General features: G+C 34.4%; 1 protein-coding gene across 1 annotated transcript; it reads left to right on the plus strand.

The window, feature by feature from the left end:
• The first annotated feature begins 507 nt into the window (after positions 1-507).
• On the plus strand, positions 508-10,838 carry LOC117332472 (C-factor-like). The gene is made up of 5 exons (XM_033891389.1): positions 508-924; positions 7,113-7,164; positions 8,874-9,061; positions 9,860-10,015; positions 10,333-10,838. Exons 1-5 carry the CDS (start codon positions 784-786, stop codon positions 10,555-10,557), a joined length of 762 nt encoding a protein of 253 aa, XP_033747280.1. The 5' UTR covers positions 508-783; the 3' UTR covers positions 10,558-10,838.
• The last annotated feature ends 6,337 nt before the right edge of the window (positions 10,839-17,175 follow it).

Here is a 17,175-nt window from a genome sequence, read left to right on the forward strand (position 1 = left end):
ACAGTGTGATCTCGATTTTTTTAAGTTTTGTTAACGTCATACGGAATTGATTACATTGTGATTTTTAAAGACTTTTTTGTCTCCCTAAAATGTGGCCTTAATTTGAGAGTTTGCCCCTATGTTCCTGGACCACGACATACCAATGTCATTCATGACGTTATCACTGAAAGGGCTGTACATGTACATGTGTCAATACAATGGACGATGAGAGTTTGGCATTTCAGTGATACAACACTTTAAAACCGGCCCTTAAAATGATCCCTTTCGAGTAAGCGCCACCCTAAGGGCGATACACTATAACAACCAACTACCTAAGCAAAACATAATATTTGTATAATATTTATACATAATCGGCATCCATCGTGATATGTGTGTAAGCCATTGTACCTAAGAGCGTGTAAAATGGCATTCCGCCACGAGGAACATGTCTCGAACAGGTGAGTAAATGCCTTGTACAGAAATACATGGATCGTAATGATCCCCATCAAAGCACTAATACAACTGGTGTTACGAGAAACATGTCCTGTGGAGCATGTACCTTGGCTGTCTACACGATTTCTCCCTTACCAGGCCTTTAACGTCCACGGGACAGTTGATCCGGGAAGAAACGGGGACATGTTACAAGAACTTCCCCGAACGATAGCATTAAGAATCCGGGAATACACGAGTTGAGTTGGTTTTACCGGTGACCTTTGTTGACGGGCTATTGTATAATGTTTACATAAGGAGATTAGCTTGTATATAAGGAAAGGCACGTTTAACATCAGCTATACACGGCCAAACATGATGAACTCACCACCAAAGACAGTGCTTGTTACTGGTTCCAACAGAGGACTTGGTCTCGAGTTCGTCAGACAATTTGCAAGTTCACCATCCTCTCCAACTTGTATCATAGCAACCTGCCGGAAACCTGACAATGCTGTGGTAAGTTTATGGGAGTTTATTTCGTTGATGGAATTTAAAAACACAGTTATGTTGCCATAAATTTTCATTTATGTACTATATCTAACAGATATTGGCGGTAATACACTTTGCTGTCCAATAAGCATGTAAATCATGTAATTATTCAACAGTTACAGGTAGCTTATTGGACGATTAAGGGAATTTTTGTGATTTCTTTCATTTAATCGACTGAAAAATATCACCCCACTATAATAATATCACTTTCCATGGTGTCAATGCCACAATTTAACATAAAAGGAACTATTAAATCCTATCTATAAAATAAAACTTTATAACTTATTTTAGCTTGTGTACCAAACAATATGTCACAACCCCATTGCATACAACAGGAAACTAAAGACAAATTAAATTGGAGCTAAGCATAGACACGTAGTGACAAAAATACACCGTTTCTGTTTGTATTACCCTTTCACCTTGGATTTCCTTTGTCTTTGTTTAAAGACTTTGCTATTTGCTGTTCTTGCAATCTTCTTTTGACTTGAGTGCGGAGTTTAATGTGTGTTGAACTTGTGTTATATTGTCTGCGTTTCATTTTGGGATTGTGTTAACTCAGCTTTTTATTTTTTTTTTTTTTTTATTTTTTGATTGTATTATGTCGCTGTGGTAGACATTATGTTTTTATTGACGATATGGCGTGATTAATCCCTTGTGTTAAAGCTGCGGTATACTCTGTCCTTGTATTGACACTGTAGTTTATTTCATAATTGTGTATTGACACTGTAGTTTATTTATCATTGTATATTGACACTGCGGTTTATCTTAACATTGTGTATTGACAATGAGGTAAAATTTGGCCTTGTGGTGACATGTGGGTATATTTCATCATTGTTTATTGACGCTATGGTTTACTTTGTCCTTGCGTTGACACTGCTGTTTATTTCATAATTGTGTATTGACACTGCTGTTTATTTCATAATTGTGTATTGACACTGCTGTTTATTTCATAATTGTGTATTGACACTGCTGTTTATTTCATAATTGTGTATTGACACTGCTGTTTATTTCATAATTGTGTGTTGACACTGTAGTTTATCTTATCATTGTGTATTGACACTACGGTTTATATTACTTACCATTATATATTGACACTGCGGTATATTTTATCATTGTGTATTGACACTACGGTTTATATTACTTACCATTATATATTGACACTGCGGTATATTTTATCATTGTGTATTGACACTACGGTTTATATTACTTACCATTATATATTGACACTGCGGTATATTTTATCATGGTATATTGACACTGCGGTTTATTTTATCATAGTATATTGACACTGCGGTTTATTTTATCACGGTATATTGACAATGCGGTTTATTTTATCACGTTGTATTGACAATGCTGTTGATTTTATCATTATATATTGACACTGCGATTTATTTTATTATGGTATATTGACACTGTAGTTTATTTTATTATGGTATATTGACACTGTAGTTTATTTTATCATGGTATATTGACACTGCTGTTTATTTTATCATGGTATATTGACACTGCGGTTTATTTTATCATGGTATATTGACACTGTAGTTTATTTTATCATGGTATATTGACACTGCGGTTTATTTTATCACGGTATATTGACAATGCGGTTTATTTTATCACGTTGTATTGACAATGCTGTTGATTTTATCATTATATATTGACACTGCGATTTATTTTATTATGGTATATTGACACTGTAGTTTATTTTATTATGGTATATTGACACTGTAGTTTATTTTATCATGGTATATTGACACTGCTGTTTATTTTATCATGGTATATTGACACTGCGGTTTATTTTATCATGGTATATTGACACTGTAGTTTATTTTATCATGGTATATTGACACTGCGGTTTATTTTATCATGGTATATTGACACTGCGGTTTATTTTATCATGGTATATTGACACTGTAGTTTATTTTATCATGGTATATTGACACTGCGGTTTATTTTATCATGGTATATTGACACTGCGGTTTATCTTATCATGGTATATTGACACTGCGGTTTATTTTATCATGGTATATTGACACTGCGGTTTATTTTATCATGGTATATTGACAATGTGGTAAACTTTGGCCTTGTGTTGACACTGCTGTTTATTTCATCATTGTGTATTGACACTGCTGTTTATTTCATCATTGTGTATTGACACTGCTGTTTATTTTACCATTAAATATTGACACTGCGGTATATTTTATCATTATATATTGACACTGCTGTATATTTTATCATTATATATTGACACTGCTGTATATTTTATCATTATATATTGACACTACGGTATATTTTATCATTATATATTGACACTGCTGTTGATTTTATCATTGTATATTGACACTGCTGTTTATTAATCATGGTATATTGACACTGCGGTTTATTTTATCATTGTATATTGACACTGCTGTTTATTAATCATGGTATATTGACACTGCGGTTTATTTTATCATAGTATATTGACACTGTGGTTTATTTTATCATGGTATATTGACACTGCGGTTTATTTTATCATAGTATATTGACACTGCTGTTTATTTCATCATTGTGTATTGACACTGCTGTTTATTTTATCATAGTATATTGACACTGTGGTTTATCTTATCATTGTGTATTGACAATGAGGTAAAATTTGGCCTTGTGGTGACATTGGGGTATATTTCATCATTGTTTATTGACGCTATGGTATACTTTGTCCTTGTGTTGACACTGCTGTTTATTTCATAATTGTATATTGACACTGTGGTAAACTTTGTCTCTGTGGTGACATGGAGGTTTATTTCAACATTGTATATTGACACTGCTGTATATTTTATCATGGTATATTGACACTATGGTTTATTTTATCATTGTATATTGACACTTGTATACTTTGTGCTTTTTATCATTCTTTATCCATGCGTTTTTGGGTCATCTGACCCGAAGGTCAGGATTACCTATAGTCATCATGTTTCGTCCGTCGTCGTGCGCCGTGCGTAAACTTTTCACATTTCAAACTTCTTCTCAAGTTCCACCCGTGGGATTGAGCTGAAACTTGCCTGAAATAATGCTGGGATGGTCCTGACCAAGTGTTGTTATTTTTCGGGTCAGTCTGAAATCCAAAATGGCCGCCACATCCGCCATTTTGAAAACACATTTGAAACTTCTTCTCCAGTCCCACTGGTACCATTGAGCTGGAAATTGGTGAGGATGTTAAGGAAGGAAAGCCAACAAAGTGTTGTTATTTTTCGGCCTCGTTAAAAAAAACTTTGACATAGCAGCCATGGCGGCCATTTTGTAACATGATTGCGCAAGCATGGTTCTCTGAACAACACCTATTTCAAACTTCTTTTCAAATTCCACCTGTGGGATTCAGCTCTTACTTACCAGAAATGACCCTGAGATGGTCCTGGCCAAGTATTGTTATTTATCGGGTCAGTCAGAAATCTAAGATAGCCGTCATGACAGCCATCTTCAAAAACACATTTTCAACTTCTTCTCCAGTTCCACTGGTACCATTGAGCTGGAAATGGGTGAGGATGTTAAGGAAGGAGAGCCAACATAGTGTTGTTATTTTTCGGTCTCGTAAAAACTTTGACATGGTAGCCACGGCGGCCATTTTGTAACATGATTGCGCAATCATGGTTTTCCTGAATCGATTCAAACTATTTCAAACTATTTCAAACCTCTTCTCAAATTCCACCTGTGGGATTCAGCTTTAACTTACCAGAAATGATCCTGAGATAGTCTTGATCAAGTGTTGTTATTTTTCGGATTGATCCAATTTCCAAGATGGCCACCATGGCTAACATTACCACTATACTCGCTACAGAGAATGCATTCTGCAATGCAATGTAGTATAAGGGTCTTTAATTTAGAGTCAGATGACCGTTAAGGCCCTTGGGCCTCTTGTTATACATTGAGACTGTGTTACATTATGTCATTAATGATGATAGCGACTGTAGACCTGGCAGAAAGTGACGTTCTGTTGAGGTTTTCATATTACTTTTAACAAGAAAGTGACCTTAACAGCTTTAAATAAGTACTGTACCACTCGCTCATTTGTCCTGTCTGTACCCGGACATGGACATACATAAATGTACTTTGATAATACTTAGCTAATTTAGGGTGTCATGTTGATCCTGGTTTACCGTCATCACGATACCCTAGGTTACATATAAAGAAAGATTTATCGGTAGACAACAAAGATAAAATGAGTGAATGAATGAAGTAGTAAGAAAAGCAATGAAGCACTAAATACATTAGGTGTTACAATGCGGAGAGTGGATCACATAAGTCGCCTCTCTCCCACAGCTTGTTAGATCTTGTATTGCAGCGTATCATTACAATAATTACTTAATTAGATTGACAATACCCATTAACTTAGCACCTTGATAAATTCTCTCTCGGATCTTCGCGGGTTGACACGGAAATAACTCCTTACCCTGTAGATACAGTTCATGGACATAGTCGGCCATTTGTATGCTACCTGGGGGCCGCAGTGGCCGAGTGGTTAAGGTGTCCCGACACTTTATCACTAGCCCTCCACCTCTGGGTTGCGAGTTCGAAACCTAGGTGGGGCAGTTGCCAGGTACTGACTGTAGGCCGGTGGTTTTTCTCCGGGTACTCCGGCTTTCCTCCACCTCCAAAACCTGGCACGTCCTTAAATGACCCTGGCTGTTAATAGGACGTTAAACAAAAACAAATAAGTATGCTACCTGTGTCGTTACACTGGTAAAAGGAAAAGCTCCGACAGCTATGACATTATTACAAAATGTTTCATTTACCTGTATGTCCACTCTATCAGGACCTCAGATACATTTGTTGGCCTTTTCTTAAGCCGATTTAACAACGGGAAATGTGTTTTCTTTTACAGTCATTTTCGCGACATTTCTGGGGGAAAAAACAATATCAGTGTGTGATTTTGATGTAGAAATGGATGTGTATCTTATTATTCAGTGAACGAGTAAGGTAAATGATGTAATTAATAGACGTAAATATGAAGTTGAACCGTTTTTACCTGTTTTGTTTATCCCGTTGCGTTGGGGGGGGGGGGGGGGGGGGGGAGATACATATCGATATTTAGAACCAAAAATATGTTTTTCTGATGTAGAAGTTGATAGTATTTGTAGAATTTATGTCGTTGACGGACCGATAGGTCATTTCGTCTTCGATTCTTTAATTGTGAGATATCGTGTATATACAAATCAGTGGTACACTGTTAAAGATCGATATGTCGAACATTCTTTGTGGCTATTCACGATGTCCTAAGATATTATGAAATGTGCAAGCAACGACATAGATGTCACTTCCCTCTCCCTTTACCGCCATTGATGACTATAACCTGAGAGCTGACGAATAACAGTCCAGAGTTGGAATAACTACCGTTGCGTTTCATATCAATCGCAGCGTCTCGGTCAATTCAGTCAAGGGATCTTTCGACCATCTTTTGTTTGGTTTCTTATGCCTAAATTATACCTTTCTACACAATTACATTGATATGATTTTAATATTTATTCAATTTCGTTAAAATGAACTAATTTTAATATGGGATTTGCCACCCGATATTGTCACTGCTACCCGCTGTTTGGGCCGAGATTTGCGGGACGAAATGTACATTCCGCGTAAAAAACAATAACCAAAACATTCACGACATAGCACGCGCTGCCATCACATTGAATCAACCCGCGATGTTATTTTGTTAAACCTTTTAGTTATATTATTTATTTATTCATCTATTTATTTATTTATTTATTCATTTACTTTTACCATCTGTACACCACCCAAGATGTTTCCTAATTAATCATAGTAGGCCCTCGGCGAATTAATTATCGGCCGAAGGGGTCGTTTTTACAACATTACGATATTTATTGTTGTTTATACCTACTATATTTGTGTAACTGTTCCATGTTCTATGTCTATATGCGATCGTATGTAATTTACCTGTGTCTTGATAAAGGGGCAGATTGCCTCGAAAATTCGACAATTTACTTGTCTGTACTGTCGTTATTACTACTTGACATATATATAGTAGCTCAGTGATAGAGTCTCCGTCTAGAGTTCTGAGGGTCCCGGGTTCGAACCCCGGTCTGGCTGCTACATTTTCTCCTCTCCTGTTACATATATATATTCAAAATAGCGAACTATAATTCCTTAACATATTATTTTTGCTTTTTCAGGCACTAAAGAAAATAGCCAGTAAATTTGAATCTGTGCATATCTTGAAACTTGGTAAGTAGAATCGATAATAAACTGTTAAACATTAATATACACTGCTAGAAGTTAATTTTCAGCTCACATATCGTACACAAGGCTCATACAAATTGGGGGATATATCCGGATAGAATCTGATATTTTCATATTACCATCTTAGTTTAGAATGTACCTCTTACTGAATAACATTAATATACCTGTATACTATGAATTTTATCTCGGAGTTAACACATAACCAGAAACAGAGGACGCTTTCTCTCCGGAACACCAGGTCTTGTCATTGTATTCTTTCAAGGTAAATCTATAAATATGTTTGGCTTTGTCCTCGTTTTTTTTATCAATATTGAATAATATGTGTACTTTTGTATTAACCCAACCTATACCATAAGAAATAAGCATTTGAATTAAGTGTTTTACACACACAATTTTTCATACTTCATACATGTAAAGTCTTTTAAGAAACACTTTATTATCATAAAATGTTATTTTTTCACACTCTCGGGTTTGTTCAAAAGTGTTTCGTGGTACCCATTAAAAAGCATATTGACTAGATGTGGAAATAAAACTGATAAAAAAAAACTCGTTGAAGTGGATGGGGTTTTTTTTTAATAGATTATGAATGACTTCCCCTCAGTATTATTCAACAATGTTAGATTTCTTGCACGCAATTGAAACATAAAAAGTAATGACTGAATGTTTGAAAGTTACCGATTATTTATCAATGTAGTTTGATTGATATAGTCTACTGTTTGATTGTGTGGTGTTAGATAGATATGCTTAACTGAAGTAAATGTATTACAAATGCTTCATAGCAATCTTTATTATTCTTCTGATGTTTTTGTTAAAACATGGTAAACTATTAACCTCGGATTCTGTCCTCAGTTGATATATTTCCCGGGTTAATAAACCATGTATATCAACCTTATCAAAAGTCTGTAATTGAACATGTTGGTGTGTTATTAACTTTTCAACGTAATTAATATTCCTCTTTTGACAGAAGACTTTCATATTTCAGATATAATTAATTATAAAAAAAAAAATACCAGTCATGTAATAAGATAAAGATGTCACCCCAACACCTAATCTATTGCATTCTGTAAACGTGTCTATTTTAGCGGTAATCTTATTTCAGCGTTTTGCCAGTCTGTTTTAATTTGGTTTCCCGCTACAATTTGAGTGTCAAATCACGAACGTTTACAGTGCTATTTATGATACATGTATAAGATAACAGACCTTAAAATCATACAACATGTTATATTACTTATAATTTAATTTTGTATGAAATTTTCATTGGCTGAAATAATTTTGTTATACCTCCATAACAAAATTTTTGACGTTGCGAAATGTAACGTCATTTTTGATTGGCTGATGACTGATCACTGTAATAATTTATCACAGAAAAGAGTTCGCCAAAGAAAGTGAAATATCTTGGTGTGTATAAGACGAAATTAAATTATAAGAATTAACATAAATTATTTTTTCTGTTATACAGTCATAACATAAAAAAACTGGAGTGTACTCTCTTCATAAACCGCTTCGCGGTTTATTTTGAGTACATTCCAGTTTTTTCTGTTATGACTGTATAACAGAAAAAAATAATTTATGTTAATCCTTAAATAATATATATATATCAATATTTTGATTTGAAAATTTGCTTCCAGTTCTTATATTTCTCACTCTCAGCTTGTATTGTGAGGAATTAAGACATGTGTGTATAATTCTTCCAGATGTGACAGATAGAGAAAACATTCGAAAAGTCACAGAAAAAGTGGGACACATTATACAGGGCCGGGGCCTAAACCTGCTCCTCAATAATGCTGGGGTAGGGCCTGGGGGCGATCTCCATGACGTAACCGAGGATATAATGATGCATACTTTCAAGACAAACGTGGTAGCACCCCTGCTCGTTACACAGGTAAGTCATAACTTGGTGTTAGCTGAGTTACTTAAAATCAAATCAAAATAAAATAAATAATTAAAATCATAGATCATAATGGTCTCACATGAAATGTGAATGGTAATAAACACGATATGATAATTATCAAAATTTTTGGAAGTTAAGTTCATTAATACAGTGATCACACAGCTCAAAATAATGAGACAAAATAGCGAAACCTTACAACAATGAAACCAGGTCTATATTTTAATTAAGTAGCAGGAGTCACGGTTAATAGACGGCAGATAAATATGAAAAAGTCGCTAAAATTTTAGAATAAGTCTGAAGTCTGACAAATTAGCTACGAAAATCCCTTTTGCCATGCTAGCTGAGGTATCGATATAAGTAATTCAACGTTAACTTATCCGCATATCTATATTTCTCTGACAATCAAATGGAAAAGAACAAAAACAAGTTCCGATTGTAACAGGTGGTAAAGGGACTCAAACAAAGTCGACTTCATTTACTTGCATTCCATATACAGTAACATAGTAATCAATTAATTGTTTCTTTTGGCAAACCATAGGCTCATTTTAAATGTAGTCAACAGACTCGCATTGTGTATTTTATACTTGTGTGCAGTTTCACTGGTATTCTAAAAGACCTTTTTGACGAAACGCGTTGACACGCTCCAAAGAAGAAGACGAAGATTAAAATTGAAATAATTAATTCCAATTACTATCCACTTCGCCAGGAAAAAGTTTAATATATATATATGTGTGAATTAAATCGATGTAAGATGTGACATATTTGCAATTAATTCATTTTCATCTTCAGGCATTTCTCCCGTTCTTAAAAACAGCTGCAAAGACAACAGATGGCATAGGATTATCGTGGAGGAAGTCGGCTGTTGTGAATATTTCAAGTCGACTAGCTTCCATAGAAACCAATGAAGACTATTTACTTGGCCGATATCCTTATAAAACATCCAAGGTAATGAGTAATTTGAATTCAGTATATCGACAGGATGATTTGCTAACTAGTTGTAACAAGTTAATAAATAAGGATTATTATCAGTTCATCATTCCTAAAATCTAAATCCCCAAGAAAGGTAATTTGAATTAATTATTGAAGTATTCATTATTGATTTAAATAATATACAAAAACATTCTATATCTATACAATTTCATTATAGTTATCTTTGCAATGATAAAAATCCATTCTTATGTTATACTTCAATAAACTACTGATCCTAAAATTCCCTATTAGAATTAACCGTTAATTTTACTTTGGTCCTTGTTAACTGACAGGCTGCTCTCAACATGGTTTCTAAAAACCTTAGCGTTGATCTTCGTGAGGACGGGATTCTTGCTGTAAGTCTGTCACCAGGGTCCGTCCGTACTGACATGGGTGTGCCGACAGCACCCTTGCTTCCCCATCAGAGTGTGGAGATGATGCTCCAGGTTATGTCTGGTCTGAACGAGGATGACAGTGGATCATTTCTTAACTTCACAGGAGAACTTATCCCTTGGTAACCTATGTGCAAATAATGTGTTATAAGTGACACTTCATTTGTACTTTCCTTAAGGCGAATCAACTGTTTATATGTTTTATATGTTGAATAAGAAACTAATCCTACAAGAGAACGAATTCACTTCGGAAGACGCAAGCTGAATAGGTATTACAATGGCCTCCGATACACACGCATATGAAGGTATCATAAATAGAGGATATCTAAAAGTGTCTTCAGTAATACCAGATATATTTCACGAGTGGGGCTAAAATATTAGCCACACGAGTGAAATATATTTGGTATTACTGAAGACACTGTTAGATATTCTGTTTATTACATTTTTTATCAACGAAAAACCTACTCTGTATGCTAACTAGGCCTACAGCGATAATTTGTAAACAAAAAAAGTAGTTCCCCCTGTCCAGGTGCTGACATATATGTCGGGCTTTTTGATTGGTCAATTATTTTGGTATTTTCTACTCATTAATTTGATTGGTCAAATCAGCAAAAGTGATATTTTTCACTAGTGAAAAATATCACTTTTATAGAATGAATATTTTTTTTATATTTCACTGGTAAAAATGTAATAAACTCTATTATACTTCTACTCGCCTTCCAAGGACTTTGCTACACAAAGCTACTTTATTTAAAGGGACATCACGGTAAACCAATTTTTATTTTGTATTTTTTCATATTATTGGGTATATCTTTAAAACAAATATCCTTATGAACAGTAACCATTCGAATTTGATGATATATGTACATAAAAAACATCAATTATTAATTATAAAAAGGTTATCACAATTCGTTGATCAATAGTCTGAATATGCAAATTTTGTGACATATACGATAACACGCTTGCGCACAACACACTAAAAAACCTGAAAACAAAAATGGCTTCCAATGTGAATCGACTGCGGTTGAAAACGATAACAGCTTCCGCAATGAAGAGAATAATGGGAAAATGGATAAAACATAATCCTAGAATTAAACTGGGGAAGCAGTACAATACAGTTCAAACATGAAAACAGCAGTAATACGGACGCTGCTCGTATTCTGCTTGATTGCTGGATAGTAGGTCATGACAATCTCGGTAATACACAAACTCATTAATAGTTTCATAAACTCAGTAATGTTTATACAGTCTGTACCAGAACATCGCTACTGTCACTATACTACATTTTGTATATGTACAGTGTTTACACTTATTTACACATAAATTTGTGTGCCGGAATATATACAGAACGTGTTATTTAACATTTAAACCACTGTAATAATATCGTTATCCCAGATGGAATATTTCGCCTTGTAAACTATCGAGTGTTTGTGTTGCCGCGATTTCAAAACAGTCACGTGATGATTTAAAAATAATTTCCGCGCTAAATTTAGAGGGGGATTCCCAACTAAATCAAGTGGTCAAGCTGGACATAGGGATTGACTGTAAACATTTGGACAGCACAGAAACATAACTGGAAAGGAACAAAACACGTATATTCAATGAAAATTACAACGTTTTTACCGTGATGTCCCTTTAATACGGGCGAAATAGAATACATTTGTTATATATAAATAAAAGAATATATTCTCAATATCTTGGATGGGACCAATATGAATGTAGTATATTTCTGGGTACGAAATGGTATAGTTAGATATGAAATGACAATAGCTGACTATACTAGTCGGTTAAGAACCTCGGTAAAGGCGAGTTCGCCATCCCTAAAGCGAGTATCTACGATTCATTTATCAACAAATTTATTTGAAAATGTCTGTTCCTTCTGTTAATATTAGCAAACGAGTAGCTTAACATGTGGTCTGTTATTGACAATTTTGAATTATTAATAATTATCACAAAGTGCATAACTTTTTACAGACTTTTAATTCTAGTACCTTTTTATATGTTATTAAATGAAAATCTAACCATTTAGTCCCTGTAACCTTATTGAATTTGAGAGAAAGTCATCGGACTAATTAAGATCCGATACTCCGACGAACAAGCAATATCTGGGTTGCTTCCATAGATATTGCTCAGACAAATTGGCCTGAGGATTGATACAAATTTGTTTGTACACTTAGCTGTAATAAGCTGTGTGATAGGAGTCATGATGACAATTCCACTCCAGGGAAAATTTTCCAGTTTCTGAACATTTACAATATTCTATGCTTTTTTTAAATGCCACAGCTATCGTGATGTTCAAGGATGTCTCCCCTGTATCCAAATTACCTTATATATATCGACCAATGACAAACAAGGCAAGGGTTGGGATTGGGGTCGGGGGGGGGGGGGGGGGGGGGGGGGGTTCGAGAGGTTGATGAAGATAATGGAGAAGTTTCATAATCGACAAAATCATTTCAATTTTAATATTGACAATATTTAAAAAAAAAAAAAAAAAAAAAACATGGAATTTGAGATATATGTATATATAATGAAGCATACAAACGCTAGAATACTTCATGACATTATTTATTGTTCTGTATATACTGAAATCAACTATCTTTTGCCAAACTTTCATACTAAAATCGATATAGTGCTATTAGGATGACGTCATATTGCAGTGTTCATTGTAATATGACCTTGCAATACTAAAAATAACGTTTTATCGCAAGGTCACATGACCTGAATGTAAAGGAGACTCCGAGAGGCATAAACAATGTAAGTTTCAAGAGTTCAATTATCATTGATTGTATTGTTTAGATTTAGTATGGTGGACAGTCATATTGACAGAGGTATACTATTCTGCTTCTATGGAACATTGGAAAAAATCAAATGTCTACGGAGTTTTAGGTCTCAGTAAGTGAATTTGGAAAAGCTATAATGGCCGAGAAGCTTTTAAGTCGGAGAACAGTCACAGTTAATTGCAAGCGAGTAAGCAAAGTAAATCGTTTGTTAAAGGAAGACATTTTAAACATTCTATAAAAAAAAGACATATTACATGCACTTGAACATTATTGTGATGTTACTAATACACTGTATATCATATCTTGTTAAAAAATGTCTACCAATAAAGATGAGCATTGAAGTAATATATGTAAGCAAGCTTCTCAAGCTATTCAATATGAAATATATTGGTAGTTCACAATATAGTTCATGTCAGATGAAGTGAACTCTTGTATTTCATATCAAATTAGTCAATATTTTTAATTTGAGATTAATATTAAATTGGTTTGATGAATTCATTATTGCAATATATCCATGAACATTACACTAAACACGTTTAATTAAAAAATGTATCATATATAATATAAACACATGTGTTTAATTAGAAAAAAAACTAATTCTCATGCGAAAAGATAACAAGTATATGCTTTGAAAACTAACATGTAACAGTTATTAATGTTCGCACGATAACGCATGGCTATATCGTAATGATGAAATAATTGTTTAGTTGTGACAGAGATAAATAAACATTTTGTTAACGACATGAAATCTCATGACAGTCGTACATGACAGTAACAGATCACCATGGCGACATAGGTACAGGTGTGTCCGTGTTTACCTGTCAGTGACATCAGACATATTATAGTATAGTGTTTATATCCTTCACATCATATCGACATGAACATTGCTACATAGTTCTAAGCTAAATGCATAATTCAAAATTTTTCAAAATAATTTCTGTATTTTTTTTTGTTTGTGCCTATTGTACATTACTTTTTGATTTATTCTTTCTGTGATCTTAATTAGGAATGGTGTATGTCTTTGGTGCTTCATGTTCATTAACGTATTCACTTCCGGAGACCTCTTGATGTTTTTGTAATTTTTCACACTATGTTTTTATATACCACGGGGCTAATATTTCGCGGTTGTTCCAGTCGGAGCTTGTTGGCGGGTATTAAATTTGGTGCACTTAAGCTTTGTTAACATTCTGCAGTAAAGACATGATTTGTTTGTATAACTGAATATTCTCTTGTTGTATCTGTAAACGTTTATGCTCTGGCGCACTCAAACTATATAGCGCAAAGGTTGATTTGAATATAATGGTGTAAAGATCAATTGGCGCACGTTTGAACTTGCCATCAAGCAATCTAAATTCCAATTAGTACAATCTTGATTTATTTAGCGAAATCTTAATTCAGCCACAGGCGTTTGCTTCTGGTTAGTATTTATAGAAAAAGGTGTATTAGCCCATCTCAACGTTGATATAATAAAAGTAGGGGGACTTTTTTTCTATAAAAACTAACCAGAAGCAGATACATTGTGATTTAGAGAAAATGTTTTCAGCGGGAAAATAATATAAAATTGAGATTACAGCTAAAATTTGTATGTATGCAGTACTGATATTTGTAGGATAACATTTTCTTAAAGTATGTCATAAAAAATTTGACAAGTCTATTTGAAATGTATGTTTATTTTAGTAAAATTGTCTATAGCTCTACATAAAACGATGTGAAAATGTCGAATGCTGGTCACGTTAGTAGATGTATATTTAAAATGAAAAAGGATTTAAAATTTATTCATCATATAGGTTATAGTATATGTTCACAATTTATTGTATATTAACATCTTTTGTTGTAGAATGTTATCATCATTTTATTACAGAACGCAATCGTCATTTATTATCCTATAGAACGCTATCATCATTTCTTATAGAACGCGATCACCATTTATTGTAGAATATTTTCACCATTTCCTGTGAAACGGTATAAATATATATTGTAGATAACTTGCACCGTAAGTTGTATGAAGATATCACTAAAAATCACAGAATATTTTCACTGCAAATCAATATCAAATAAATACTTCTAGTTGTGTAAAATGTACATGCTTATTAAAGACAAATTGTGTTCATCAAACGGCTGTCTGGATTCCAGGTATTGTCCCGTATACGTTTGTCCAAAGTCATGTCTTTGATCCTCTTTAACATATAAATGTTTTTAAAAATTCCAGGATGTTTCCCACTTCCAATCCTTGTTTAAGATTTAGGGACAGCAAATCTTTCTTACGCGCGAAGATCACTTAAATATTTTACCTGAAAAATATAAAGAAGGGAAAACAGATACAAGCAAAGAAAGAATACATTGTGTGCATGTTATGTTTGGTATAATAATTATTAAAAAATGGACAGCCATAATGACGAGTAGTGATAGTACTTACGATCATTATCTAACTTACCACGTATATTGTTTACATTATGCAACAAATTACGCCTTCTCCTCAAGTGTATATTAAATGAATTTAAACAGGAAACGTTTGTTACTTTCTATGACTTTTTCTGGCAGATGGAGGGTTAGGGGCAACTTCTTCAAGAATAATAGAACATGCTTTTGCCATAAAGCCAATGTCTACATGAGGTCGAGACAAAAAAAACTGCAGGTGAGGTATCCATTGCGCATTTGTCTACTCGAACACAATGAAACCTGCCACTATCGAGCACTATTCCAGATTTGATGACAATACCAATTGTTGATACAGATTCGCTTATAGTTCACCAAAAGGAATCAACGATAACAAATTTGTCCCGAGTCAGCACACAAAGTTAATAAATCGAACTTTATTGGAAAGACGCCAAGAGGCTATGATGAGACATTGCAAAAAATCATTGTTACGACCTCTAATACTTCAGTTGGTACAACAGTGGGCGAGACAGCTTGCTATAACAAGGAAGGGCGTCACGATCCGTCATATCAACAGGGCGAAACAAGATACTACTGTACATAATTGGTCACATAATGCCCCTTGTCGTCTAAAGGACACGGTGTAGGTTTGTAACAGTGTCGGACATGGGTCACCTAATGTTCCATGACAAATGCAGGGCATGATGTAAAGATAAGCGTTGTCCGGAATGTAGAGCATTTTTTTCCTGTAGAAATGGACCATCGGTGTTATAAGAAGTTGAAGTACAATGTTACCCTCTTCTTGTGCCGAAATACACTCGTGTCACTACGTCACCTAATTTTTCACCTTTTTTTTATCTTTAAAACCTTACACTTCTTAATAAAAAAAAACCCGCAAAATAAACTTTTTACTCCAATGATATTGAAATTGTATGTAAATAACAATAATTAAATTATCATATAACGTCTTAACCTTCATATTTAAGTGACGACACAGAATGTAATCATTGGATAACATACTACCTAGAGATGAGATGATCACGGACTCGCCACGAAATTACCAAAATTGTCTCCCCTCCTTTAAATGCCCAGGATTTAATCTATCCAATTTTTTTTCCAAAAAACGGTATGTCGATTTATTACTTAGCAGGCTATGAATATATCGAAATATCTTAGATTGTACCGTATATCGAAACATCACATTTACTGAAGAACGTTAGGGTTTGGTTTGTTTTGTTTAACGTCCTATTAACAGCCATGATCATTTAAGGACGTGCCAGGTTTTAAAGGTGGAGGAAAGCTGGAGTACCCAGAGGAAAACCACCGGCCTACGGTCAGTACCTGGCAACTGCCCCACGTAGGTTTCGAACTCGCAACCCAGAGGTGGAGGGCTAGTGTTAAAGTGTCGGGACACCTTAACCACTCGGCCACCGCGGCCCCTGAAGAACGTTAGGGAGGTGAACAAGAGGTTAAACGATCGACTGTCAAAAAATGTTTATACCAATTCCTCACCATCTATGTGTATACATTTGATGACAATACATAATAAATGTTCTCGTGTTGATCACGTGCACATGAAGGTCATACG

This window comes from Pecten maximus, chromosome 8 (genome assembly GCF_902652985.1).
Source record: "Pecten maximus chromosome 8, xPecMax1.1, whole genome shotgun sequence".
Taxonomy (NCBI): Eukaryota; Metazoa; Mollusca; class Bivalvia; order Pectinida; family Pectinidae; genus Pecten; species Pecten maximus.